Source organism: Phaethon aethereus (assembly GCF_964289735.1).
Source record: "Phaethon aethereus genome assembly, chromosome: 3".
Lineage (NCBI taxonomy): Eukaryota > Metazoa > Chordata > Aves > Phaethontiformes > Phaethontidae > Phaethon > Phaethon aethereus.
The window spans coordinates 71,050,799-71,078,123 of NC_138576.1; the positions used below are offsets into that span (position 1 = coordinate 71,050,799).

The window sequence follows — 27,325 nt, forward strand, 5'->3', positions numbered from 1 at the left end:
GGGACTGCCCTCTTGCCGCCGTGGGGATGGGGCGCGCTGCCCTGGCCGCCTGAGTGGTGAGAGGAGCGGCTTATGCTCCGCTGGGTGCGAGTACCGATTGTGACAGCGCTGCCCCCGGCCCATCAGTAGCTGTCAAATGGCGTCGGCGGTGAACGCTCACCGCCGCCGCCTGCCCGCTGGCGTCGCCCTCCGCGGCTTTGCCCTCGTCAGTCCCTGTCATGAGGCCACTAGAACCGCACGTGCAGGCGGCGGCCTTTCCCAGGCCCGTTGCGTGTGGGGCCGTGCCTCTGAAAGCAGCGGCGTTGGGTGGCAGGCCTCGCTACAAAATGGGCGCCTGGTGCTGAAACTTGTGGGCCCCGAGGTCTGTAATGGTGAGGCTGGGGCTGGCAATAAAAAAAGATTTTATTTTTTTTAAATTAGCTAATGCCATTTTTCACGTTTTGGATTCCTGTCTGTATCTCTGCTTAGAAAAGCAGAGGATGAATAATAATCTTTCAGTTCTTCAGGGGTGCTTTAATTAAATATATTCTGCCTTTATGTGGTACCATGAATTCAAGCAGATTATCAATGATTCTTTTCTAAAGTACTGAAAGATTGACATTGAACAAATGTGAGAGGATTTTATTTTACCTAATGTTTTGCCAAAGCTGCAAAACGAGACCTGCCCAAATCCCACAAATACATGCTGAGCATAAGCACTGCACACGGTGGTCAAAATACTGATGTTTAAAATTTAGCATTTGTATAATAGTTTGTAAATCGTGTCTTGGTTTGAAAACTTAGTAGCATTTTTTAATATTAAGTATATTAGAATTTATTGCATATACTAGAATCATCTTTTCAATGTCTCTCTAGGAGGAAAGAACAAGGGTTTTGTCTTATGGCTGTTCCTGGAAAGGTTGCAGCTTTCCATCTGCCTCCCCTGCCAACTGTTGGAGAGATTATTAAACTCTTCCGCCTTAAAGCACAGAAACAACTTTCACAGAACTTTCTACTGGATTTGCGATTGACAGGTTAAATATTTTATTCTAATATTTTTAGCTGCTCTAAAACATGTATCCCGGTTTTCTTCAGCATCCAGATTCTAGCTAAGGAGGTGATGTTTGCGTGGTGACATCTGTCAAACTAATGGCAGCTCAATGGTAAACCTTTAAAGACTTCTTTTAAAAGTAGTTTTATCTTAGACAAATTGATTTTACTTGTAAATTCCTAGAAAATGTGTTTGTTTATGACTTACAGAGTAAATTTTTACATCGAAACTATATTCCTATATAAAATACGGGTTATTGATTGAAATGCAAAAATCCAAGCCTTAGTAGGCTACCTTTCACCATCTAGGTACTACTATAGTTTATAAATTTGATTCAAAAATGAGTATTTTTTCAGATTATGTATCATAGAAAGTACTGTAATTCATTGTGCAGTTACATTTACTATATAGTGTGATTAGGAAGGTCATTTGTCTTAGTTTACCGGAAAAGTAGCTTTTCTGAACGAGTTCTGAACAATTCCATTTTCTCCAGTTTCATGTCAGCACTGGGTGACAAAGCTGGTACTGTTCAGTCAGTGGTGAGTTTTTTTTACTGCCCTAGTGGTGGCTGGCTTTTGCAGTAATAAATGCAGTGCAGCTTCATGTAGCTGATGATTTGATTACATTTGAGGATTCAGGTTGATAAAGATTTAGGATGTGAACATGAAACTCTGTTCCACTTCCTGAATATCTACACTGTTACCCTGGAATAAAAATGTCTGCGTGCATTTAGTGCATGCATACCTTACAAGTAGACAAGTCGTAAAATATTTCTTATTTTTATTGCATACTTAAGAGTTTATAGAATGAGCAGCATAATTTCTCTCAGCATCCTTCTCTCCATGCTCCTAAGGATCTCTTTGTTTCATTAGCTACATTTTTAATCCTTTTTTCAATCCTTAATCCGTTTTCTTTACTGGCTGTAATGCCTTCCAGTGTTGTATCCTTCCACTTATGTACAGGTATTTTTCCTCATCTTTCAGCTGCCCTACTTTCTGTAATTACCAGTTACCTGTATCCCAACTCTTACTTTACTCCAGTAAAACTCCTCCCTCATAAAATTGCTCTATACATATTGTGATCTTGGTAGAGCTTCACTCTATCTTCTTTGCTTCTTAAATTTCCTTGAAACAGAGGTACTGTAGTGCAATACCTTTATAAAGATAAGTAGCGAGACTTTAGGACGTTGAACACAAGTGCTTACTTGCAGTAGGAGAATAGTACTGCTTGTTTGCAGGTTAGAAATAATACTCTCTTTTTATTTGATTCTATAATGAGCAACAATGTATATTAAAGACATTAAACTGAAAATAGTCTTTTTTTAAGCAGTTGAGCATATCTTGCATGAAACAAATCTGAATTCTGTGCAGTCTAGCAGGTGCATGATCATTTAACTTGGATGTGTCACTGTTTGTGTGTGTTCTGAGATAAGCACACTTGTGCTTTAACAATAAACAATCAGTTTATCTCGGTGAGCTGGATCTTTTGGAGAATAAAGGCTTAGTATGTTCTTTGTGTCTTGCAGACAAGATAGTGAAACAAGCTGGCGAGCTGAAAAATGCCCATGTTTGTGAAGTGGGCCCTGGGCCAGGTGGAATTACCAGATCCATTCTCCGTGCTGGTGTTGAACAACTCCTTTTAATTGAAAAAGATGCTCGATTTATTCCAGGATTGCAGGTACCATGTGGAGAATAGTTTGTATAAATGTATCCACAACATTGATTAAGAACATTTTAAAAAGATAGAAAGGTTGCAAGTTTCTTGAGACCTTAGCATTGAAAATGGGTCTGCTTCTTTGGCTTAAATTAGAGCTATCGTTTGCTTGAAGATGAAAATACACAGTATAGCAATTAGAAAGGTCCTGCTTTCTCATATGCCTTTTCATTTAAATACCCTTTGTCTCTTCAGGACCTGATCCTGCAACTGAATTAAGGCTGAGGCCTGCCTGTTTTTTTTCTGGTTGAGAAGTTTCAGGTGCTTTAAAAGTCTATCTGTGCGGGTAAAATAGTAGTTTGAAGGTTGAATGTAATGTCCTTTGGCCTGATTTTTCATTTTAATCCTAATAATTATGCTTTAAAACTTGTAAAATTGTGAATCTATATCTCCAGTTAATACAGTTCAATGTGGATTAACATCTAGATATAGAAGAATAAAACAAGCATTTATTTAAAAATTTTCAAAAAAAAAAAAGACTCAGCCTTTTATTCCTTTCTTTTGATGTTGGTATAAGTTCACAAGTCATTGTAGCACTTTTCAAATACCACCCATTTGTGTTGCTATTAAGTTTCCATATTTATAGAATTTGGCTGCATAAATCAATCAAGAGAGTCCAAAATCTCTTCAGATTTGATTGTTTTCTTGTGCCTCTACAAGCTCAAATCATAGCAATTCAAAGGGCTTTCCTGGTATTGCGCTGTGTCTTCGGTAGTAAATGAGCAGTGAAAATAAATAGGTAGTTCACCGAGAACTGATACCATCTCTTTGTAGGACAATAATAATGTAAGATGTAAATGAAACTAACTGTGCATATCCTTAAACCTGAATATGGACCTTAACTATGTCTTTGTAGGGTCAGCCATTGATAATTGACAGTATGCCATCTTTACCTTATGAAGTATGAAAACACTATGTTTTCACTTTTCTTGAGTGGTGGCAAATCTGCATTTTTGTTTTATATTTTCAGAACTGTTTTGGAATTGGAGATAATTCGAGATGAAATGATACTTACTTTAGTTAACAGAGTTTTTTAAGTACTTAGGCAATTTTTCTGGTCTTCCAAAACGCAGCCACTACAACAGATTTCTCTGAATAAAAGTATGCTTTTCAGGGTCTATAATGAGCTTTTGGTATGTAATTATCTTTACTATTCAAGTGAATTAACGTTAGTCATTATTTTTAATTAGCAACCTCCTCACAGTAGAAATAAATATGTCTGAATGAGGTTATTGAATATAAAGATGCCATAACTCAGTAACAGTGCATGAGAATGAAATATGTTGCATCCATTAGTGTTAAATTTGGTGCTGGTTTTTTCCCTCCAAATAACATGATACATAACAGAATTAATCTCTTTTTTGTGATAATGTGGGTTGTAATACCTTTTTTTTTTCCTGGTTTCCTATTAAAAGTGCTATCAAAACCAATGCTTATAAAAGGTTGAGATTTGAGTAACAGAAAATGTCAGAGATTAAAGTAAGAGAGACTATTACTTAAAAATGTCTCTTTAGATACTTATTAAATCATTGATGTAAAGCATACAGCATTTTTCATTAACTGTTTCTCAGGCTGTTGTCTCTATCACAACTCCTTACTGCAAAACTGGAATATAGCAAAGAACATATGTGTACAGAGTAACAGTTTACACAAGCTGAGAATGTCAGTTCTGTTTCGCTCTTGAAGAATCACAACGTCCCTATGCCATATGCCCTAATAGTTGTTAGGCTGGAAAGATTTATGAGAAGAGAAAGGGTGCGCTCAGCCAGAGAATGGATTGAATATAGAATTCTTCCAGGAACACCATTTCATTTTTTAAACTATGCCCTTTGTTTTCTTTATTCCCTTTTCGTTCTGTGTGAAGAACAAGAGGGTCTGTATGATAGATAATCATTTGGCTCGTGTGCTTGGTGCACAAGAGCTCCTGGAACTGTGTTAGCTGCACACATTGACCTTAAAATATAGCAAGTTTCAGTGGATTTCTGAGTCTTTATTTCAGATTAGAAATACACAACTGTGATTTTTCTGCTCACAAATTAAATATAGTTCTCAGTTATGTTAAGTGTGATACTCAAAAAAAACCCCAAACTCCTCTTGACATGAAAACTATTCTTAAAAAAATTATAACATATGTTAATAATCCATTATTGTGTAGGCAGCTGTCTGCTTCATTTTATGCTAGTTTCTAACCTTATTGATCTTACATTATCTTTCATCCTGTTATAGCATTTATAACAGCTTCAAAGAAAGATTTGACAAATCATGGCAGATTAGTGAATTTGTATGCCATATAATTGCTAGTGTAATGCTGAAAAATCCATTAAGTGGCTTGGAATTGAGGTTAGATTTATTTTTTCTGTTTGGAAATAATTGCACTTAAACATGTAGGAACACTTAGGTTTTAGTTAAGCTTTTTTTTTTTTTTTTTTAGTACTCTACACAAAATTTAGCTGTTTTGATGGTAAAAAAACTTTTACTCAAAAAAATATCATGCAGACGTTTTGTGAACAGTATGAGAAAGTAGCACTTTCCTTTGGCTCAGAGACCTGTAAAATCTGTTTGTGCTCCTGAGCATATAAACATGATTCAGATTGAAGATGGAATTAACAATGGTGAGCTGTTTATTTCGTCAGTTAAGCCACTAGCACTTAACTGTTTATGGATTTGGATTTCTGTGCAAAAGCAAAATTGCTTTTTAAGCCATTTTTCATTATTCTGACTTACGAACAATAAATATCCCCAAATGTCATCTTTGTAAAAGTTGACTTTGCTTTTGAATTGTGCTGTTTGTGCTTATGTTCATACTGTGAAAGATTAATACAACACGAAAAAACTTAACTAATTTTGATTGTGTAAACTGACACCAGAAATGAAAGAATGGGTCATTAAACTACAGCCTATTCTTATTAAATACTAGGTAAGCTGCAAAAGTGGGGTAGAGAAGTTGACAACAGAGTGGATTTTGTAATGTCTAAAAAGGTAGACATTTTTGAGTTTTCTGCTACTGGTATTCATTTCCTCATTTTTGAGAGCTCCTTGCTTTCTAATGGTGTGAGTTCAGACTGCTACAGGGAGTATTAAGAGAATCTTTGCCCCCTTTTTTATGTAAAATTGAAAATGACTGAATATTTCTGCAGCTTTGTATCACACATGGCTAAAATTGGATAATAGATCCTACAGCTGTGGGGGAGACAGAATAAACAACATGAGTCTTGTTTCCATAGGTAATGGATCTAAAAACTTTTCAAAACCTGCTGCTTGCATTATTACTTAAATCAGTTGGGGTCCTGTTAGTGGCCTGGGGTTTGTTAATTATTCTTGTTGAAGACACTCTTAGCAGTCTTTTCAGGTTTAAATTCCCTATTAAGAATTCTACAGCTGTGAATAGTAAGCATTTACAGAATCACACATTAAACTTTTTTCGTTAGTGTTTGCTTTTTGAAAGTAAATACTTAATAATGGTATGCTCAGTTTTAATTGCTATTGTGCTTTTTTTCTATATTGAAGACAAATACTTAGCAATGGTTTCATTCCTGCTGTGGCTGAAACTGGAAATCAGTTTGGTTAATACTGGAAATTGTGCTTGCTTGCTTGCTTACAAATAGATGTTATCCGAAGCAGCTCCAGGAAGAGTAAGCATTGTTCATGGAGATGTCCTGACATACAAGATGGAGAAGGCTTTTCCAAAGCACTTAAAAAAGAACTGGGAGGATGGTTAGTATTTGGATTTGATTTATTTAATTTTTAAGGCTTCTGAGTTAGTCTTAATTGTGGTTAAGTTGCAGTTCAGTCAGTGCAGGTGTTACTCTCTTCTGGTACATTTTCAAGGTAGGAAGAGAGGACGAGCTAACTTTCTTCCTTTCTAGAAGGAAACGGAATCATCTTCCTCTTCTAAGACAAAACAGTGGAATTTGTGTGACATTCACCTTAGTCAACATTGAGGACCTTTGCAGTTATTAACCTTAGGGTATCTTGACTGTACAATAATGACTCTTGGAAAGCATAAAAGCAAATCAAATGGTATAGTTTCTTCCCAGCTTCTTCCTCATTTTGAAGAAGCCAGAAGCCACCACTGCTGTCCTTCCACTGAAGAAATCTCTGTAACTTTCTTTGAAACGTTTAGGAAATTTGTCCTCAAAAATGTAGTTTTCTAATTGTTTTCGTTTCAGATGGATATCTTTGTCAAAAGTAGAATCTATTCAGAGATTTGGTTGGTTGATGTTGGTTTTGGTTTTTTTTTTTTCCAAATCTGAGGCTCTTCTAGGACTTTATTTCACCTCCCTTTTGAAACATGTAATATTATTAGATAAATCATTGATGACCTCCCAGGCCACTTTTCCAAATTTCTTAAATAGAGTCACTGTCTGCAGTGCCCGAAGAACAGTAAACTGCTTTCTGACTTAGGACATAAAAGACTATGCTTCATTATGTTCACCTTGAAAAATTCCATGCTGTATTTGCCTCATTGCGAGAGGTAGGTGCCTCACAAAACACAGCTATGAGGAAATGCATATATGAAGGTGTAGTGCAGTTTTTAAAAATTGACCTTTCTTGAACATACATATGAGTCATTGTTGTCTTTGCAGCTGACTAATTACAGGTAGAATATACTTTTTCCTCTATTATTGCCATATGAAAATCTGAAAGGCTGGTGGGTTTCAGAAAGATACTTAACCATCTTTGATACATGTCCAGTATCACAAATATGCTAGAAATAGCACAGCCTGAAAGGTGCATAATAAGTGTTCCAGAAAACCATCTTGAATTTGATACTACCATCTCTTATTCATGTTATTAAATGTTGTAGTAACTAAGAAATAACACGCTCCCTGTTGTTTTGTCCACTTCTATTGCACTCCTGCTTAGCTATAAGGATCCCCGCTAATGAAATACCTGCTTTGCGTTGTACAACACATATATACTGATATGATACATAATTGAACCATATGTATCACTTTTCATGACTAAGTTGTGTACTTTCTCTAAGACCTTTTGGTTTCAGAGGGCTTTACAGAAGGAGAGCTCTGTCCAGTTTGAGCTAGGTGATTGTTTTGGGGATTATGAAGATTCAGTAAAATGTCTCTGGGAGGAACGTGTTGTACACAAGGATGAGTGTGGCTATTCACTTTGTACCTAATAGTCATAGTTTACAATTACAGAAACACTGTTGTAGTTTTGCTGTTGTCAACAGTTCTGATATTCTGGAATAGTTCAGCTGAAATCTACTGATCAGCTAAAAGCTATTGATTTATTCAAATGTAAATGAGAAACAAACTTAACTGTTATTTTTTTCCAACTAATTACTGAGAATAGTAACACAGTTTTGTCAGTGTAAGACAAGTACAAATGAAAAGGCATAATTTTGGCGTGGCATGATAAAAATTGTTTTAGTATTTTAAGTCTAGGATTATATGCACATATCTTTCTTACATGTTCTTTCATGGCAAAATCTTGTCCAAAACTTTGACAGTTGTTTTTCTTCCATCAAATGTTAACAGAGCCGCCAGATATACATATCATTGGGAATCTGCCTTTCAGTGTTTCAACACCTCTAATCATCAAATGGCTTGCAAATGTTTCCAAAAAGGATGGACCTTTTATTTATGGCAGGACACGGATGACATTGACTTTTCAGAAGGAAGTTGCAGAGGTAAGATGTTACTGTTTTCCCAAAACTTTACAGATGCTAAATTGAACAAAAAATTGTTTACATGTAACCTTTTGTTTAAAAGAACAAAACCAATCTTAGCTGGCTTTAAAAAGAGAGGAAAGAGTTGGTTCAATTTTAGTTTGTGTGGCTGTAAATGATGAATTTTAATGTTGAATTAATCCTCTCCTCTGATCCTTTCACAGCACATAAACTTTTTTTTAATATCTTATATATTTTTTCTTGAGGTACTTAATCTGTTCTTTTCTAAAGTCTGATTTCTTTGACATGAATAGATTTGACAGCACTCTTCTGTTTTTAAATATCTTCTCTCACAGTCAGTCATGCACCATTTCATCAGCCTGTTTTTCCTTACCTTTCAATCATATCAAGAAATATACTTATAGTTATTTCCTTTGCCCTCTTAATAAAAAATAATTTTTTTAAAAGGCACCTTCCTTGAAATAAGGAAAAATGGAAGGTTAGCATTAATTCCAGTTTTAATTAAACACTTAAAACACAGGGAGTATTTGTCAAGACCGTGGAAAATTACTCTGGCTTTTTTGAACAAGACTTGATATCAGAATTATTAATGGATTGCTGCCAGCCTTGTGTGTGTAAAAAGGCATCATTTGAATTCTGTCACAGCAAGTCCAAGAGCAAATGGAGATTTTATTTTGTCTCAATAGTTAGATTCTCAAAGAATGCCAAACTGATCTCCTGTGTAGTAGTGTTAATTCTAGATCAGTTGATACTACGTTGACTTACTCCACAATGCTTTCATACTTAACAGTTTATTTCTGTTGCCATTTCATGAGACGTATGATAACATAGAGGCTGGAAGACTTTTTGTTTTCTATTTATGTATTTATGAAAGTGGTATGGCTTCTTACCAGCATCTCAGTATGGCTTCTTATAAGCATATCACATGCTTAAAAAAAAGAAAAAAAAAAGAAAAAGGAATTGCTCATCAGTCTGAAAAAAGAATTTCCATCTAATTACTCCAGTTCATAAATATCTGGTTTTCTGTGCGCAACCAAAATGTGTGTGGTGTTTGAATTTTAATCTTTCAAAGTAAAAATTCAAATAGGAAAACTTTGCTGTGCTTTTTTTGGGTAAGTAAATTAGTAATAATTATATGTGCAAGTAGCATGTCTGCTGTAATTTTGGGGGGGTCACAGAAAACCATGTTGTGCTGTCATTACTCTAGCCCTGCGATCAAGATTCAAGACAAGTACTGAAGTATTTCCAGTAGGTGGCTCTAGAGAACACCAGGGACAAACATTTAGTATGCAATAAACTAGATTTCTTAATTCAGTTCTGAGCTCATGTGGTTTCAGGCATTAAAAAATCCAGATCTGTTTTCCAGAAGGACTTCATGCCATTTGAGATTAGACCTTGTTGAAAAATATGGCTAACGGACTATGATGTAAAATGCAAAGTGATGATGGGTAGATGCAAAATTTTGTGACAGCAGTGGAAAAATAGGCCTAGCATTGAGTGAGAGCATAAATGCACTCTGTACTTTATATAGCTGTAACCAGCTGCATGCGCCATTGGTGACATGGAGATTATAGTGCTTCTGCACCCAGCATGGCTCAATGAGATGCAAAATACCATGCACTCTAAAGTTCCTTGTACTTGGAACGCTGAGAAGTTAGAAACACTAGGAAATTGAATATGTTGTTCAGGGTCATGCAATGAATCAGTGTTTAACTCTTGTTGAGTTTACATTCTGGGATCTCTTGACTGTTGTTCTTACATCTATCTAAATACAGATCTTCCACAGTAGACAAAATTGTTCATAGTTTCTGATTTGCATTTCCATAATTGATTTGACATCATGAAAAACTCATTTGAGAGACATTGTTTTGTTTTATGATTAGGAGAAAGGATGATAATCAAATCTGTGTGTCTCTTTCTGGGCCTCCGGAGTTGCTTAGGTTAACCATTGTAATTTGGCACATATAAGCATATTCAGTACCAGGAAATAGTGAACAGTGTAATGCGGATAGTGAGTTGCTACTGACATCTTCTGTATCTGTGGATTTATATATCTCTGGATATATAAGAAAGGAAAATGTCTTACACTCAAAAGTTTGATGTCCTCACTGGATGTTTCTAAGCTAAGAGCCTAAATATCAAAGAAAGTCTCAGTGTATATGTCATAAGCTTAGCGGAAGGGTAAGATGCTGTCATGGAATTTATATGTGCTTTATAATCAGTTAGGCTAACTTGATGTTAACAGTAAGAAAATAAAGCACCATGCTGTGTTATTTGTGGTCAAGCTCATTTTTGCTCGTATAACAGATAGAAAATACCTTTGCTTTTCTTGGGGGTGGTAGTTTGCTGCTTTTCTGTTTCCTTGTAGCACAGCTACATGAATTACGTCAGTATAGACCTATTACTACAGACCACTCTGTTCTGATATGATTTGATTACCTTGATTAAAACTGTTGATGAAAACCAGCAATTTATATGTTATATGCTGAATTTTGAGGCCTGTTAAGGAGGATAAGGCCAGAAGCCCAACCATATCCTGGGCTGCATCCAAAACAGTGTGGCCAGCAGGTCACAGGAGGTGATTCTGCCCCTCTGCTCTGGTGAGACCCCACCTGGAGTCCTGCATCCAGCTCTGGAGCCCTCAGCACAGGAGAGACATGGACCTGTTGGAGCAGGTCCAGAGGAGGGCCGCCAAAATGATGAGAGGGATGGAACACCTCCCCTGTGAGGACAGGCTGAGAGAGTTGGGGTTGTTCACAGCCTGGAGAAGGCCCTGGGGAGACCTTCTTGCAGCCTTCCAGTTCTTAAAGGGGGCTTAGAAGAAAGATGGGAACAGACTTTTTAGCAGGGCCTGTAGTGATCAGACAAAGGGTAATGGTTTTAAACTGAAAGAGGGTAAGTTTAGACTAGATACAAGGAAGAAATTTTTCACGGTGAAGGTGATGAAACACTGGCACAGGTTGCCCAGGGAGGTGGTAGATGCCCCATCCCTGGCAACATTCAAGGTCAGGTTGGACGGGGCTCTGGGCAACCTGATCTAGTTGAAGATGTCCCTGCTCATTGCAGGGGGGTTGGACTAAATGACCTTTAAAGGTCCCTTCCAACACAAATCATTCTATGATTCTATTCTACATTCTCAGCTTTTTTGTGTTTCTTGAGCAGTGCCTTACACCAAGTATGTTCCTCCTGATGTGGTTGAAGTGGTTTAAGATGTTACAGCCCAGAGGTGGATGTTGTTAATTTATCCCTTTTGTAGCTGAGAAGCAGGAACTAACTGCCTGAGACTTGTTACATTGTTTTTGTGGGAAGTAAAGACTGGCTTGTTTGAATTGGCCTTGGAAGGACTACCAGGGTTGTCATTAGGTCTGTTTCTTTTCCACTGCAGAGGTTAAGGAAGTGCCTATCTGATTGCATTGTTAGACTTTGCAGCCTGTTTTTTCTCAGAGAATAATAATGATGGTGGATAGATTTTTTTTTTTTTTAATAGGTTTATCTGAAACAATAATGACGGTAGCTTTAAATGCTGATGCAGGTAAAAAGAATCACTGAGCTCGCTTTCTGCAAACTCGTTGAAGAGTTTTATTTGCTCCACGCTGATGCTTAAACTGCCTTTCAAGAGAGTTGTTTAAAAAAAAATTAAAACTTCATAAATTTTATTTTTTAGGGATAGTTTTAATAAGCATGGCGGCATTTCATAAGTAAGCTTTTCATCTGAAGCTATATGATGTACAGATGTTACCAGATATGCAAATTGGTTCACATTTACCACTATGTTAATAAAAAATAACAGGAATCTTCAAAATTCTATTTCTGCATAGTTAGTACAATGTCTTTGACCATTTGAGACTTGTTCTACTGGGTGCTTTTCTACGTTTAAATCTTGTTTGTGCTAGCAAAACACACAGAATACATTTCTTGCCAGGTCATGAAAGTGTAGAAAACCTCTATCCAGGCTACTTTCATGATAATCTTTGTAAGGAATTTCTTAGGAAAATCAGATAATTACTAAATCGATCTTTAATTATTAAATGCTCTTACTGTTAGGTAATCTAAATTTATGTAAAATAGATTCATCTTCCTTGCATATATTGTAAGTGTAGAGCAGTTAATAATGAAGAAATGTTGGGTTCTATCTAATTTTGAGTTTATGGAGCTTTGTTTAATTTCAAAGGAGGAAAAAATGGTATTATTTGATACGGAAACTGTGGAAGGAAAAGATGTGAGAATTCTGTTAGCTGATGTTTTGATGTTTTATGTTTGTGTTGAATCCTGCAGTCAGAACAGTTTTAGTTTTCTCTTTTGCGCATACAAAATTCTTTTGACATTCATTAAGTTCTGCAGAAGTTCTGGGAGCTCCTTTTCATGTGCATTTGATTGCAGGACCAAGGTTGTAAATTAGCATGGTATCTTAGCGAAACGCTGCTACATTGGAGAAAAATTCTGGATGAACTGGGCATAAACTTTGATATGAGTTCTTAATAAATAGCTTAAAAATTTGTGTTTGATTATACTGAAAATCAAGCTTTAATGTAACTGACCACTTGGTCAATTCAGTTTCACTGATTTCCATGTGTTGATTCTTCAATAGAGGCTTATAGCTAATCCAGAAGGTAAGCAACGTAGCAGACTGTCCATCATGGCTCAGCATCTCTGCACTGTGGAAAACTGTTTTGTAATTCCAGGTCAAGCCTTTGTTCCAAAGCCAAAGGTAAGTTTTGAGGTATTTCTTTGGGATTTTTGTTAATTTGTCAGTCAAGCAATATATCAGATTTTGAGTAAGGAACACAGTTGGGTGCTCTTTTTCAACATCTCCATATTATGAAGTGGAGTGATATGCTATTCCTGTAAACAAAGCATATTTGCTTCAAGAAGGTGCTTTTCTCTTTGCTTCCTCAGAACTTGGTTTTGACCTCCAAGCCTATCTGCAAAATCAGTGTACTACTATGGGTGTTTCTGGAGAGGGAGATTAGGATGTAATGACAGGATAGTCTGCTAAGATTATAGCATCTTCGGGAAGCCTGCTGTTTACAGTTTGCATTTATTTGGGATTTATTTGCATTTGGGATTTGTGCCTAGAAAATTTGATGGGTCTTTTGAAAGACCCTGATAAATAAAAGCTTTTCATTTGTCATCTTTGTCAAGTATCTCTAATTCTATCATGTATATAATCTTTACTTTTCACCCAGTTCACCTTTAGCATATTTAACTCACTCCTATTCGCTATAGCACTTTGTCACCTAGATCCCACTGCCTGTTTAAAAAAGTAACAATCTTTTTTCCCTCCTGTCTGCTCTTGAGTGAGTAGAGGAAAACGGTCTCTTTGCTGTCCTCCTATCTACTGCCACTGGTTTTTATTAATAGCCATTACGATTACAGGATTCAGGAACAAATAAACTGTATTTTGGAGAAGAATTTATTTTGGTTTTTGTTTTTGTAAAAATGTGTGCCTGACAAAAAGTGGGGTCTGTTTCCCCTGAATCAATATGGAAATGTACTGTTTTGTTTCAGAAATGAACTTGCAGCTTCTGAAAGTTCCTCTTAACCTGGTTGGTTCAGCTCATCAATACATCCCCCTTCCCCCTTATCACAGTCTATCTCTTGAAAACCTTCGGAAAGTCATTCTCTCTTTTATCACAATAAATTTTAAGGCATAATATCTGGGCATATTCTGATGATAATTTAAAATTCTGTATTTTTGTTGAGCGAGTAACTGTTCAAACATGTTAGATTATTAATCATGACAGCTGTCTGTTTTGGAAAAAAATGACCAGGCTTAAGATAACTTTTTTTTTTTTGCTTTTTGTTGTTTTATTTTTTCCCCTACCCTGTCTCCTAGCTGAATGAAAAATAATTTCAGGATGTCAACTCACTGTTAAATATGTGAAACAATGTTCAGTAAGGACAAAATTCTAATTCTGTGGTGGTTTCTCAATGGTGGATAGAATTTGAGGGCATAGTAGAGCTATTGTAGTCGAAAGTTTTGTGCAGAATGTGTCTCAGAATTGGGAAGCTATTACTGATATTCCCATTTTCCTGTACTGAAAATAGTCCATAGCTGACAGGTAGAGGTAACTCATGGAGTTGTAACAAATGGCTTAGTATAAGCAAATCCTACAGTCAGTTGGTGCTCTGTTGAATAAAAAAGGGAGTACCACAAAAGGCAAGCATATTTTTATTTCATGTATCTCTTTGAGTTAAAACAAGCATTGCTTATATTGCAAAAGCAGAAAGTACAATTTTTTCAGACAGACTTGGCACCTGTTTTCACTATATTTTGTTTCTTTCAAACGCCTGTTGTAGACTGATTTTCTGTTTTATCCCTGTTCTTTTAGCCATAGACTGACTTGTGGTATTAGATATTACCGTTTCTGATAGAATCTTCATTTTCTTGGAAATCTCTTGCAGCATATTGTGAATGAAGTGGCTCAGTGCTTGATACTTGTTTCATAGGTATACAAAGAAGTTCAGGTACTTCTGTATAAAGTTCTAGGAGGAAAAATTTGCTGCTTATGTAAGTGGTGAATACTTAATTTTGCTCATAGTATGAAATTATGACCTTTTTCTTATGCCCTCCTGTAAAAATACCTTTGGTTCTTATTTTACAAACGTTAGTTTTAATTCGTATACGTAGCAATGATCACAGCTTAGTGTCATGTGTGTTTTTGGGAATGAGTTGTTTACCTCATTTGTTCAATGAATGAATATTATTTCAACAATACTTATGAATGTTGAGATGTAAAAGACTCTTGGTTTGTGGAGTGGAATGGTGCTGCATGGCATTGTGTCTAAGCAAAGAAAATTTGGCTTTTTGGTCATAGAGTTAAGTCTGCAGTACTGAATAACTGCTGATACTAGCATTAGGAATAGTACAAAACAAGCTCCTTGATGAATACATACGAAACTCAAAATGGCTACATAACAGTAGTAATACAACCAAGGTGTAATTGCATTCTATGCATATTAGAATAAAGATTCTTTACGTATTAGATGTATAAAACATTTCACTTTCTCAAATACTATAGCAGAAGATTTTACTTTTTCCAACAAACTGTATGTATAATGTTAAGGCCTCTTCATACTGTTTTAGTGAATTTCAGGCTAATAATAGGGGAAGTGAAAGTTTTATATAAACATACAAAATAAATACCAATTGGTTTTGTTGAAAGACTTGTCCAACATTATTATATTCCTAAATTTAAAGGCCGGTATCATAATTCCCTTTTCATTCCCTTAGCTATGCTAGCAAATTAACATCACTTTGATTCTCGTTTAGGGAATTAGATACAACATACTCTGCCAGTGACCGACACAAAACAAAATATGTGTGTTGAAAGAAAATGTTAAAGGATCTAAGATTATTAACCAAAATAAGGGGGTTAAGAAAATAAATTAAGAATCTGTCTCTTTATTACCATTGTATATTATATTTTACAGTAATAAAATACACGGGAGTGGGCCTGAAACAGACCCTACTGGAATAATTAAAAAGACTTAAAAGTTCTTTTAGGTAGCCAGAAATGTAGAAGACAATAAATGGTAGCTGTATTATTTGAGCTGTTAAAAGCTACTTTGAGCAAGTGTAAGCTTAGGACGCTTCCATTTTTTTCTGGAACACAGATATTTATTTTGTATACTGTGTATTACAGTTTGCTGGTATTTTCATAGACATGGTTATATTTCTGTTGTTGTATTGCTCCTTAAATCTAACATTCATTGTGTCATGATAGATTGGTAGCAATTGGTGACTGCCCAGTAGACGTTTCGTTAATAAATGAAACCCACGGCAGGTGGCAGTTTGGGGCAGGAGAGCCATTTTTGGCAAGATTTGAATGGTACTGCTGAATCTTCAGCCTGATATGCAGAATAGACAATGTAGCTAAAGTTTGGGGCTGTGGGTTTTTGTTGTGGGTTTTTATGGTTGATTTTTGTGTGTGGTTTTGTTTTTTGGGGGTTTGCCTTTTAAAAAAAAAATCTAGTTACCAAGGCAATTTACAACTGAAAATGAAAGGCAGATGTGTCTGTTACTTAAAAACCATTGAAGTGGGCTTATTGGACAGAGTGGTTGGTTTTTTTTTTCCTTGCATCATAATACAGATAAAAATATAAAATACACTATAAAACACTATATGTTATTCATAGCCTGATTTGCTAAATAGAAAGCAGTTAGTTTTTAAGCGTCTTTGCTGTAACAAGCCATCAGTACATTAATTGTACTGTCAGTTATTTAAAAGAGTTCGTTTTTCTTCAATAAATATTACTTGGAAAGTCAAAAAGAATGGTTTGAAAAATCAACAAAAAAGTACTCTGGTAGCAGACTTAAGCATTGTTTCCTACTTCATGCTTTTTGTGGATGCTGCTTAAATGAAATACCTTGCTTAAACATAATTGCAACCCAGATGTAAGAGAAGTTAAGTGCTATGTTACACATTCTTTGAAATAATCATACTAGACTTAGCACAGAAAAAGCCTCAATGGATAGAAATAACTGTATTTACACATAGTCCTTCAGGTTGTAACCTGCGTTGCTCTCCTGCTCTGTGGATGGGAAATGGTGCTGCTTTGGAGGATAAATCAATGCTCCTTGCTGCTGTTTAAAACAGGAAGTGCAGAAGATCACACCTGCGATAAACAGAAACCCTGCTGAAATGAATCCTGTATAAACCGCTCCTCCTGGTTCATGTTTACTGCTCTCTGGAATGTTCTGGTCCAGAAAATTTGAAATAATTTCTCTTGTGTACCAGGATGTTGGTACTAACTCAAAGATTCCTGCAAGAATGAAGCAGACTCCTCCAGCTAAACAAGCGTGACTTTTGCTGTCAGTGTCCCCTCCCAGCTTTGTGCATTTCATTCCAACTGTAGTGATGCAGATGCCAAAGGCTGACAGGATACAAGACAGTACCATGGTGGTCCGGGCAGCCTGGATGTAGACAGGGAGAGAGAGAACGGAGTATTTCAGGGTACAGCTAAACATCCCAGTGCTGTACCATGTGCAGTCCATCCAAAGTCCTTGCATCTGTGTTATAGCTGTTATGATATTTGAACCAACATCTGCATTTACCTTCCAGTTTGGTAGCAAGGTGGCTGTGATACCTCCAAAAACACCAAACAAAGCCAGAATAAAAGCAAAGAACTGCAGACTTGCTGATGCCATGATGATTATCTGCTGTCACCTTTTGTCTGCCCGCTTCGTAGCCAAGGCTGTAGCCCGCTGTGTAATAGGGAGAAAGGCGGGGGGGGGGGGGGGGAAGAAGGGGGGTGGAATGGGAGTGGGAAAGAAAAAGAAATCAGCAAACGAAACCAGCTTGCATTTACAATTAGAGCTATCTGAATGAATATCTGAACATGACCCTGCAGCAGATGAGAGCAGCTGTCACAAGGTACTTGAACATAAATGATGGCAAATGGACAATGTTTTAGAATTGCTTGTGAGAAGAAGCTGCTGCCCTTGCATACATGATTGCAAGCCATAAAGCAAAACTTACTTTACTGGAGTTGTTGGTAATAGTATACAGATTGTAGGCTTACTAGAGAATGCACATTGTAAATGGAATGTTAGAAACTTGCAGATTAGAAGTCGTTGTGGAAAATACGTTGTACTCTTCAAGCACCTTCTTCAAGTGTGTGTAGTCAGCTCCTGATGACTATTTTATAACAATGAATATTGATAATATGTTTTGTTTAAAGTATGGTTAAAGGTAACCCTTTATTTCAGTTATTTAAATAGTGTCTGTTCTTTTGTTTACTGTTATGAAACTTGATGTTTTTGAAGGAGAACTAAGATTGAATGCATTTTTTGCAGTATTTTCAAAAATGTCACATGTGACTTTTCTAAATCATGATTTTAATTTCAGTCAGTGGTTCTCAATCCTTGACTTACGGCAGCAGTATTGAGCAAGTCATAAGAGTGAATATGACCTGCTTTTGTCTGTAAAACAAAATACTGTTTTTCACACCTATGTGGAACAACTTAGTTGTGTAAGTGCATTTTTCCTAATCGGTCACTTACCTGTCTGAAATAATTTGCAAATTTGCCATGAAATGGCAGTTTTAAAAATTCATTTAAAAACCTCCCTGCTATTTTTGCATAAAGAGTCAAATTTCATTTGACAGATGAGAACATTTTAGGCAGTACGGTAACTGTACTGTCTTCCAGTGGGAAGAGCACTGTTGCTGTTACATCAGTTGGACTGTTGGGATAGCAGATGAAGAAAAATGGTTTGAAACCTCTGTGATGAGGATTAGAAATGGCATCCTGCCTTTCGAGTGGGGCTGTATAATTGGCTGGTTTTGTCTTTTACCAGAGTGATAGATAAAGGGTGGTCCTCAGTCTGGATTATGCTTTCTAAGACATTCTATCGAAATGTGAACAATAATATAAAAAATTGGTCTTTAGCATTAGAACTTTTTTAGAAAAGCCATAACAATAGGGGATAAAGTTGAAATCAGTGGAACACAAAATATCTGTAGCATTGTACTCTTATTTGAATTCATTATACATAAGACAACAAGGTTTTGATCAATATGTATGCTATCAGTCCTTAGTGGCATTGCATAACAAGTAATCTTCTAATTTATATACTGTACTTAGTTCAGGTAATTGTTCAAGGAGGTACTAACTCTGTCCAGCATGTATTAAAAATGTTTATAGTTAAGGTGAGAATATTAACAGCTACTCATTTTTAAAATCTTATTTCAAAGACCTGCCTATTTCCAAATCCCTTCAGTTTGTTCAGACTGTGAAGAGTTGATTGGGCAAATACATATCATTTGCTGTATTAGGCCCACAGGAAAGATGGCTTAACTTCCTTTTACAGAAGGAACTGACATGTCTGGATATCTCAAAACTTGCTCAAAAGCATATTCTGGAACAGATAATTAGGATCTTGAATTAGGTTTTTTTAATTGCCTCCTTTTCAAAATTTCAGCATATACAAACATGCAAACATAAACACAAACCACTGCAAATGGTAGTCATACATTGCATTTAATGGGATGAATGAATTAAAGGCATGATAAATTCAAGTATAAGCACTGCAGATGTAATAAAGAATACAGTTAATGTTTCATTCCTGTTTGCGTAGCACTTACTGCTGGATGTGAGGTCTGAGATGTTTTCTTCACTGCAGATGTTCTGGAAAAATGCAGTTTATCTTGAATGGAACTCTCTCTTCTCGTATAAAACTGCATTGGCATGTATTAACAAAATTTCTTGGAATGTTGTTTTTTCTCTTCTCTGCAGCAAGTGCATTACTGCTGTTTGTTCCCTCTCTTCGTTCCATCTACCCGAGAATAAAGGAGTACTTTGTTTAATGAGTTTTGTTTGACAAACACTCAGTAAGGGAAAGCAAAGAGATTATGGAGAAAAACACATGGAAGCCCTTAGTCCTAAATACATAATGATAGCCAGATTCTATGATGAAAATGGTGAACAGTGATTAAAAGGAGTAAAATACTGAGAATCCAGAGATGTTGTAGAATTTTGGATTGGAGGGGGGGCAGTGGGGGGAGTGACAGGGGAGAGTAGGATCATTTAAGTTGAACTGAGATCCGGAGCCAGAGGTTTTGTTGTGTGGGGGTTGTTGGTTTTTTTCCCATCACAGATAATCTTATTAAGAGTTTAAACTTCCTAGGAAAGAACTATGCAATTTATTTTAATTTGTAATTGGAACAAACAGGATATTTCTACTCAACTACAGGTTTTGTTTATCTCTTCTTGATATCATTAGCCTTCTGTAGGTCATCCTATAACTTGTTACCTTTGTATAAGTCTGTATGAAAGGGTGGAGGAATAAATCTACTAATAAGGCCTATAAGGTAACTGCAGCACATGAGAGAAGTGGCCTCAACAAGTTCGTGTGTGAAATCGAGAAGTTGGAAGAAAAGTTTTGCTAATTGCAGACATGATAAACCCATAGGTTCTGTGCCTGACTTCTGGTTTCCTGTGATCCTGTTTGTGAGCCTAGTGTGAATGGAGTTAAGTTATTAAAAAGCAGTTCTTACAGGAATTAGATTATTGCTATTAGTGCAGTGGCACAGTTATTTTTCTGCTGGAAGTGAACCAAAATGAAACTCTCGCATCAGAACAAGATTGGTACGAAATGCACGTATCTGGTGTTAGACCTAACATTTGTCTGTAGCAGACAGATAAAATGCTGGTACTGAACACTTGGTTGGTGAAAGTGCTTAAAACTATCTTAGCAGGATCTCAAGCAGTCTGTTGTAATGAAGTTTTAATATGTTCTGCTTAGGTTTCAGTTCCCTATGAGTAAGTTACAGCTTGAAAAAGGGTGTGTGGGTTTGCTTTTAATGCAGCCCTGTTGCAAGATACATGTATTGCCCATCATGAGACCTTTATTGTCCACAATTAGTAAGATTGTCTCTTTTAAACTTATTCTGATTTAGAGTGTTAATTTCATCAGCAAGGCAGCAGACTTTTCTGAATTAAATTGTACTCTGTCATGTGTTCCTCCTACTCCTACCAGAACATAATCCTTCATTGTACAGATACACTAAAACAGTAAGGGGTGAATAATTGCTGTACTATTGACAGTTCAGGATATATCAGTTGAATAATTTGCATATTCATTATTTTGTAAGAACTGAGTAGTATTTTGTAAATATTTCTAATGTACTTGTGGGAAAAAAGTGTTACTAATAAAATTAGCAGCAAATGAACTTGTGTACTTGTACATAAGTGCTCTTGTGTACTCTATTTGCTTGCATAATTCTGCTCTCTATTTTATGCATATTTAAAAGGTTAGGGGAAAATAGCATGTATAATTTTAAAGGAGTAGCCAATTACAAGAGAAAAAGCTTTCCCCTGTATCTGTTGCTATAGTAACCAGGCAGCTTTCCTGGGGTCCAAAGAAAACCGTGTCTATAATGGAACAAATGCTGAGAAGTGCTGTGTTTTGTTTCAGAAGCAGAAATTATTGCCCACTGGCATTGAGATTGCAAACTGAGCTGTTTTTCTCTTAAACTGTACACTGCATCTAGATTGTGTTCTTTTTCTTTTCCATCAGAAATTTTTGTTAAAAGATGTAGCTCCATCTCCCAAAGAGCCTTCATAACTCACTCACAAGCAGTTCTGCAAAACTGAGGTGTCTAGGAGATTCCAAATGCTCTCTGGTGGTTTTCTTATCCCTAATTTCGTGGGGGGAAATACCTTGTTTTATTCCTTGACAAAAATGTCGATAAACGTGTAAATAAACCCTTAGTATTTCTGTACAAGGTGCTGGTTGGTCATGTGAAGTATGTATTTGCCCTTTTCAGAAAGATAAACTTTTCTGACACTCAGTGTGAACACAAGTTTTCACTGCATTCCTGTGGCCCTCCTGACAGGTAGCAGCAACCTGTGGCAAAGGTAGAAGCTATAAGCACTTGAGAAATTCAGGAACTGCTTTGGAAAACACATTTATGCGCATTTCACTGCTGATTCCATATGTCAAGTTTTCTTTCTCATCTCATTTTTAAATAAGTTCTTGTGTCTCTCTATTTTATTAATTTTTTTTTTCCCCCCCTGTCTTGACTCTAGATTTCAGAAAAGGTAGAAAAGTAGAGAAAGAACAGTATCTGTAACAGATACTTGAGATCAGCAGGGCTAATACTGGAATCTTGCTGTGGTGGATTTTTTTTTTTTTTTATCAGCACAGTTAATCAGTATTTTCCTCCCTTTCTTTAGCCAGTATTTTCACTCAGCTTCGTAAGCTCTATCTACATGAAAATCAAACAACGTGAGTTTTTTATTATTCTGTTGAAAGTAAATATAATACCTCTGCTGTTGAAGCAGTTGTACTGGATAGATACATACTTGACAGCTGAGCTGTTCCCACTGAAAGTACAACATGGATGGATGGCACTTTTGTGCCGGAAGAATATGTCCACATCAGAGGTTGTTATGATTTAATTGATTTTTAAAAAACCCACAAACTTGGAGCAGTTTTAGTTAGAGCAGTGGAAAAAACCCTCTAATTTTTTTAAGTACTCTCTTCCTATGGGTTTTCTCAAAGTATTGGTACATCGAGAGTGTGCCTACAACAGAAGCTGTTCTTTGCTCTTAGTGTATCTTTTATTTCAGTCAGAAGTAGCACTTCAATTTAACGTCACACAGAATCTCTTCTATGAATTCCAATATTGACTTTCAGACCTTTTAAAAAGATGGATGATTGTCCATCATATTAGTAGACTTTTTAAATAAGAGACAATATTTTTAAATGTCTGGCATTTAAAAATTTTGTAATCATTCAGTACCAGTACTTGAACAAATTGTACAAATTTTCAGTGTGCTTCTCCATAAATTTTTCATGTTTATTGTTGTTAATATCTAGTTTGGAAGATGAACTGTTTTATTCGATGTTGTACAGAGCTGGGTTTTTCCCTCTGCCTGCATTTTGTAATACAGAAGTCTGAATCTGGGGTATTTCTATGTAATATAATATATCTATAATTGCATGATGTATTTTGTGTTTTTTATATGTATATATGTGTACATTGAAGGAAGGATATTATCTCAGTCTGTTTTCAGACACAGGGAAAGTGACTGTTCTGTGAACCAAGCTGATTTTTGAACTATAAAAGAATAAAACAAGCTTGGAAAAAAATCTTTGTAGAATCATTCAGAATATAGTTTTGGATGAACTGTGATACACAGTGTAAACAGAGAGTTGTATGGTCACTTAAACTGAATGCAAAATTATTTCTATCTACCATTCCTTTAAATAGACTATAATTTTAAAATCTTACTATGTAGAAAAGTAATTCCTTGGCTACCATTTTATAAAAGCCCTAAAGCAACAGAAAACATATAGGGAGCAGGATGAATTCTAATTATAATACCAATTTTCTCCAGCTGCCCTTCAGCCTGTATATCAAATATTGTCTAATTTGTGTATCATGTCAGAATTGTCTTGTGGAAGGATCTGAAGAAAGAGGTGCTAATTACTTCACAGATTACATGGAAGTTGTTCTAGATGGAAGAAGTGCCATGGGGGAAAAAAGTACTAAGTACTAACGGCATGTGAACTAATTGGAAATATGTAGATAACTAAGACTAAAATTCTGTAGGGCCTTAAAAGTTAAGTCAAATCTTTATATTCAAATACTATGACGGTAGTCACTGCACAGCTATGTTACCTGTCACAATAATGTCTTCCTATGTTCAGCCTGTTTCCTGCTGTCTAACCGGTTAACTTGGAAATAATACGTCTCAGAGGAGTATGTCTACTCCAATTGATCTTTTTTTTTTCTGTACAGGTGGATGTGGCGGTGGTGCATTTCACTCCATTGGTGCAACCAAAGATACAGCAGCCGTTTGAGCTAGTAGAAAAAGTGGTTCAAAGAGTTTTTCAGTTTAGAAGAAAACACTGCTTCCGAGGAATCGCGTAAGAATCTTTAATGAAAAGTTCTCAGATAATGTTTTTGTAAATGTGTCAGCTACTAAATCAGTGAAGAAACACTTGTAGCTATGCATTTGATTTTATTCTTCCCATTTTAAATTTGTCCTCCTAGTTCATCAGATCTTTTTATTTCAGAATGGTTTCTGGAGACAAAAGTATGAGATGAATCTCTTTCTGCTGTAATTATGTAATAATTACAGTGCATTTTTGTTAGTGCAGTTGAAGCTATTAAAATTACTAGGATAAATTGGTGATCTTTCCAAGAGTTTCTCTGTCTCAGGAACAAAAAAAAAACCCAACCACAAAAACTACAGCATTTGTTGGTTGAGTCAAAAAATGAAAGTCTCAAAATTCAGAGCCAAAGATGGCAGTGTGGAGGGAGGATGTATCTGTGGGAAATTTTACTTATTTGGGGATAATGTCAAAAGGTCAAATTCTTGTTTCTGTGCTTGCCCTTTTATAGAGTTCTTACTGACTCTTTAAAAAAAATTCCCATGTCTTACTGAGGCGATTTACTAGGATCTCTAACTGATGATGAAAGAAACCTGCAGTCTTTTTGCCAAGGATCCTGTTAAAACTCCAGCATAGCCACATGTCTGACTTGGTATGGGGAAGAACCAGCATTCAGCATTGTAGAACGCGTGACAGAGCTGCTGCAGCTTTGGCTACCTGAATTTTACTGGGTATGGTTTTGGCCCTGATGCAGTCTAGAATTAGGGTGGATGCCACCTTACTGAACTATGAGCTTTATATGTCACTTCTCTAAAGATGAACACAGAATTTTACCTCTAGTTGTGGGTTTTTGTTTAAGCCAGTGAATGGCATTGATGTCTAGGATGCAGACACTTGACCTAAAATGAGTACCAATTTCGCTGTTTTAAGGTTTGAATATGCATTTGGAGGTGGTTAGAAAATGGGATATCATCTGAACTTTAGATAGGTTTGTATTTGATTCACAGGGTTGATTTTGTTGTGAAAGAACAGTTGCAGTTGTCAATGTAAGCAGAAGGCACGTGCAATCAGCACGTCCTATGTTTTGTGAAATATTTTTGCCAAAGTAAGTTTAAAAAAACTCCAACTATTGTGTAATCTCAAATTGCTAATAACTGCTCTACATTCTTTTGACGTAAGGAGGGGGAATCTGAACTTTTGGACATCACATATTCCCTAGCAGCTTATCATACTTTATCCCTAGTGTGCAGCTAAGAAACACAATCCTCTTATTCTTTAGCAGACCTGAAAAAAAATAGTAAATTTTGGTATATAATAAGGTTATTATGTTTGTTATAAGGTATAAACGTAATCGAATCAGCTTACCTTTGTGTGCAAATTCTGGGCTCTGAGAGAGACATGGTATTTAAGATTAAGATATTAAGTCCATGAAGAAAAACATAGTAGTTTGAGTTGCTGTTCATGGTCATTTTTAAGATGGTTCATAGTCTGTACATAAAAGATGATTGAACATTTTGGTTCTAGGTACATCTTTTAACTACCACATCAAAGGAGAGAATAAGTTAAGGAGGGCCGTCAAAATAAGGACTGATCCATTTTAACCTTGCTGACCTAGATGCTGAACTAATGGGGACATTTTCCACCAGGCCCTGAGTAGCATGTACTTTAAACCATGTTCCCAGAAGTTCCATCCTTCTCTTGTCATTTTAAACCCTTTCTTAACATTGTATTCTGTCTGCCCACCAAGAGCCAACTATCACTCACACAAAGCCTTTTGACTAGCTTGTCCAGCCAACCTGCAAAACAGCTGGATGCAGGCATGGCGGGGGGGGGGGGGACGGGACGGGACGGGACACGTGTTCCTGTATTAGATTCGTGGCATTTTTAGGTCTTATGCATGGTTATGTCAGAGGCGGGTAATTTGAACATCGAGACACACACATCAACCATGTGCAAATTTTCTGCCTTGACCTGCTAGCTAATAGGAGCTAGTCCTTACTCTAGTTTGCACTTTGTAGAAGGCATTTTTGTGAGACATTAAAAATCACTTGAATTAATACTACTCATTAAAATTTGAGGATCTTGTGAAAGAGGTTCTAAAGCATCTGACCACAGAGTAAATGAACTTGTTTGAGTATCTATGAACAGTAACAGAGCAGAAAACAAAATCTAAGATTCCGATTCCTGGCACATTCTCAAGAGTTCTAAATATTGCAAAGTGAATGATAATGAAATATTCCTTTCCTCCTTCCTGGCTTTTTTTTTTTTTTTTTTTGCATTGGAATTACGGTATTAATGACAAGTGATACAATATCTTTCCCATTGGAATGAAAAAAGTCAGTCATATGGTTTGGATCTGCTCTGTTTGGCACAGTTTAATCTATTGTTGCTCTCTAAAATATAAGGCTAATTCCAAGAAGGCTCTGTCACTGTAGCTCTTTTAAATGTTAGCAAACATGAACATACATGCATGTGTTTAATGTACAAGTATGTATACCCTTTCCTATGTTGTTATAATTTGCATTTGCAGAAAAAGGACCCTTATGTTTCTATTTGCTTACGTAACGAGCTATATGAAGAGTGCCTGCGCTAAAATAATGACATACTTAATAGTAAACCTGTATTAAGTAAATTCCCAAGAGGACTGTCTTACTCTTAAGGGAAACTGAATTGTCTGTCTGAATTGTTTAAATTTGTTTGTCTTCTCCCCACACCTTTTAGGACCTTGTTTCCTGAAAGTGGACGTTTGAAAAAAACAGAACAGCTGATGATGACAGCAAACGTTGATCCAACTCTGCGTCCTTTTCAGCTCTCCATGTCACACTTCAGAAATCTGTGCAATACATACAGGAAAATGTGCGATGAAGACCCAAGCCTTTTTGCGTACAATTACAGAGAAGAGCTAAGGCAGAAGAAGAAGATGAGGCATTTACTTAAACGTACCAGTCGGTCCAAACAGACTGAAGAGGAAAATCAGCTGTAATTGCAGCAGACTGAATTTTAATTTAACTCCTTGATCTAGAGGTTTTGATTCCATAAAAGGAGGCTTATATAGTCCTACATCTGTGCAGGTATGGAAGAAATACTTTTGAGGAAGTGGTGGAGAGAGTGGGCTTTCCCATTTTATTTATTCATTTCAGTCAGGTGTAGACAAAAGTGAAAGGATGGTCCAGTTACAAGGGGCCTACAGGATCTTTTTACTTCAGGGGAATGGCTAGAACACATATCAAGAACAAGGTATGTTATGAGACATGTAATTAAGCTGGGATACTTCTGAAATAATGGAGTTTTGTATGACTGAAAGTGCATTATTGAAACATGACAAAAACACTTACCATATTTCAGCATGTAACACAGTGTTTGGGTTTTTGTGTTCTTTTTATCCTGGAACATCCTATACTGCAGAGTAATTTAAAAAACAAAAGCCAAACCCTCTTGTATAAATATACTCAAGTAACTGGCTTAAAGGAGAAAAAAGTGCACAGATTGCCTCAAGGTCTGCCAATACTCTTCTCATTTATGCAAAAGCAAAGAATTTGGGATTTAAAGCTCCAACTAGAGCAAAGCAGCATCATAAAAAGGAGA

The 27,325-nt window shown here is 36.3% G+C and overlaps 2 protein-coding genes across 2 annotated transcripts; one reads left to right on the top strand and one right to left on the bottom strand.

Annotated features, from left to right (window-relative positions):
* Positions 1 to 880: 880 nt before the first annotated feature.
* TFB1M (transcription factor B1, mitochondrial) lies at positions 881 to 26,723 on the top strand (the record flags this gene model as incomplete). The annotated part of the gene is made up of 7 exons (XM_081997645.1): positions 881 to 1,013; positions 2,556 to 2,707; positions 6,349 to 6,457; positions 8,242 to 8,393; positions 12,982 to 13,101; positions 23,646 to 23,773; positions 26,462 to 26,723. 7 exons carry the CDS (start codon positions 881 to 883, stop codon positions 26,721 to 26,723), a joined length of 1,056 nt encoding a protein of 351 aa, XP_081853771.1.
* CLDN20 (claudin 20) lies at positions 16,885 to 17,575 on the bottom strand (the record flags this gene model as incomplete). Its single annotated transcript, XM_081997475.1, has 1 exon — positions 16,885 to 17,575. Exon 1 carries the CDS (start codon positions 17,542 to 17,544, stop codon positions 16,885 to 16,887), a length of 660 nt encoding a protein of 219 aa, XP_081853601.1. The 5' UTR covers positions 17,545 to 17,575.
* Positions 26,724 to 27,325: the final 602 nt, after the last annotated feature.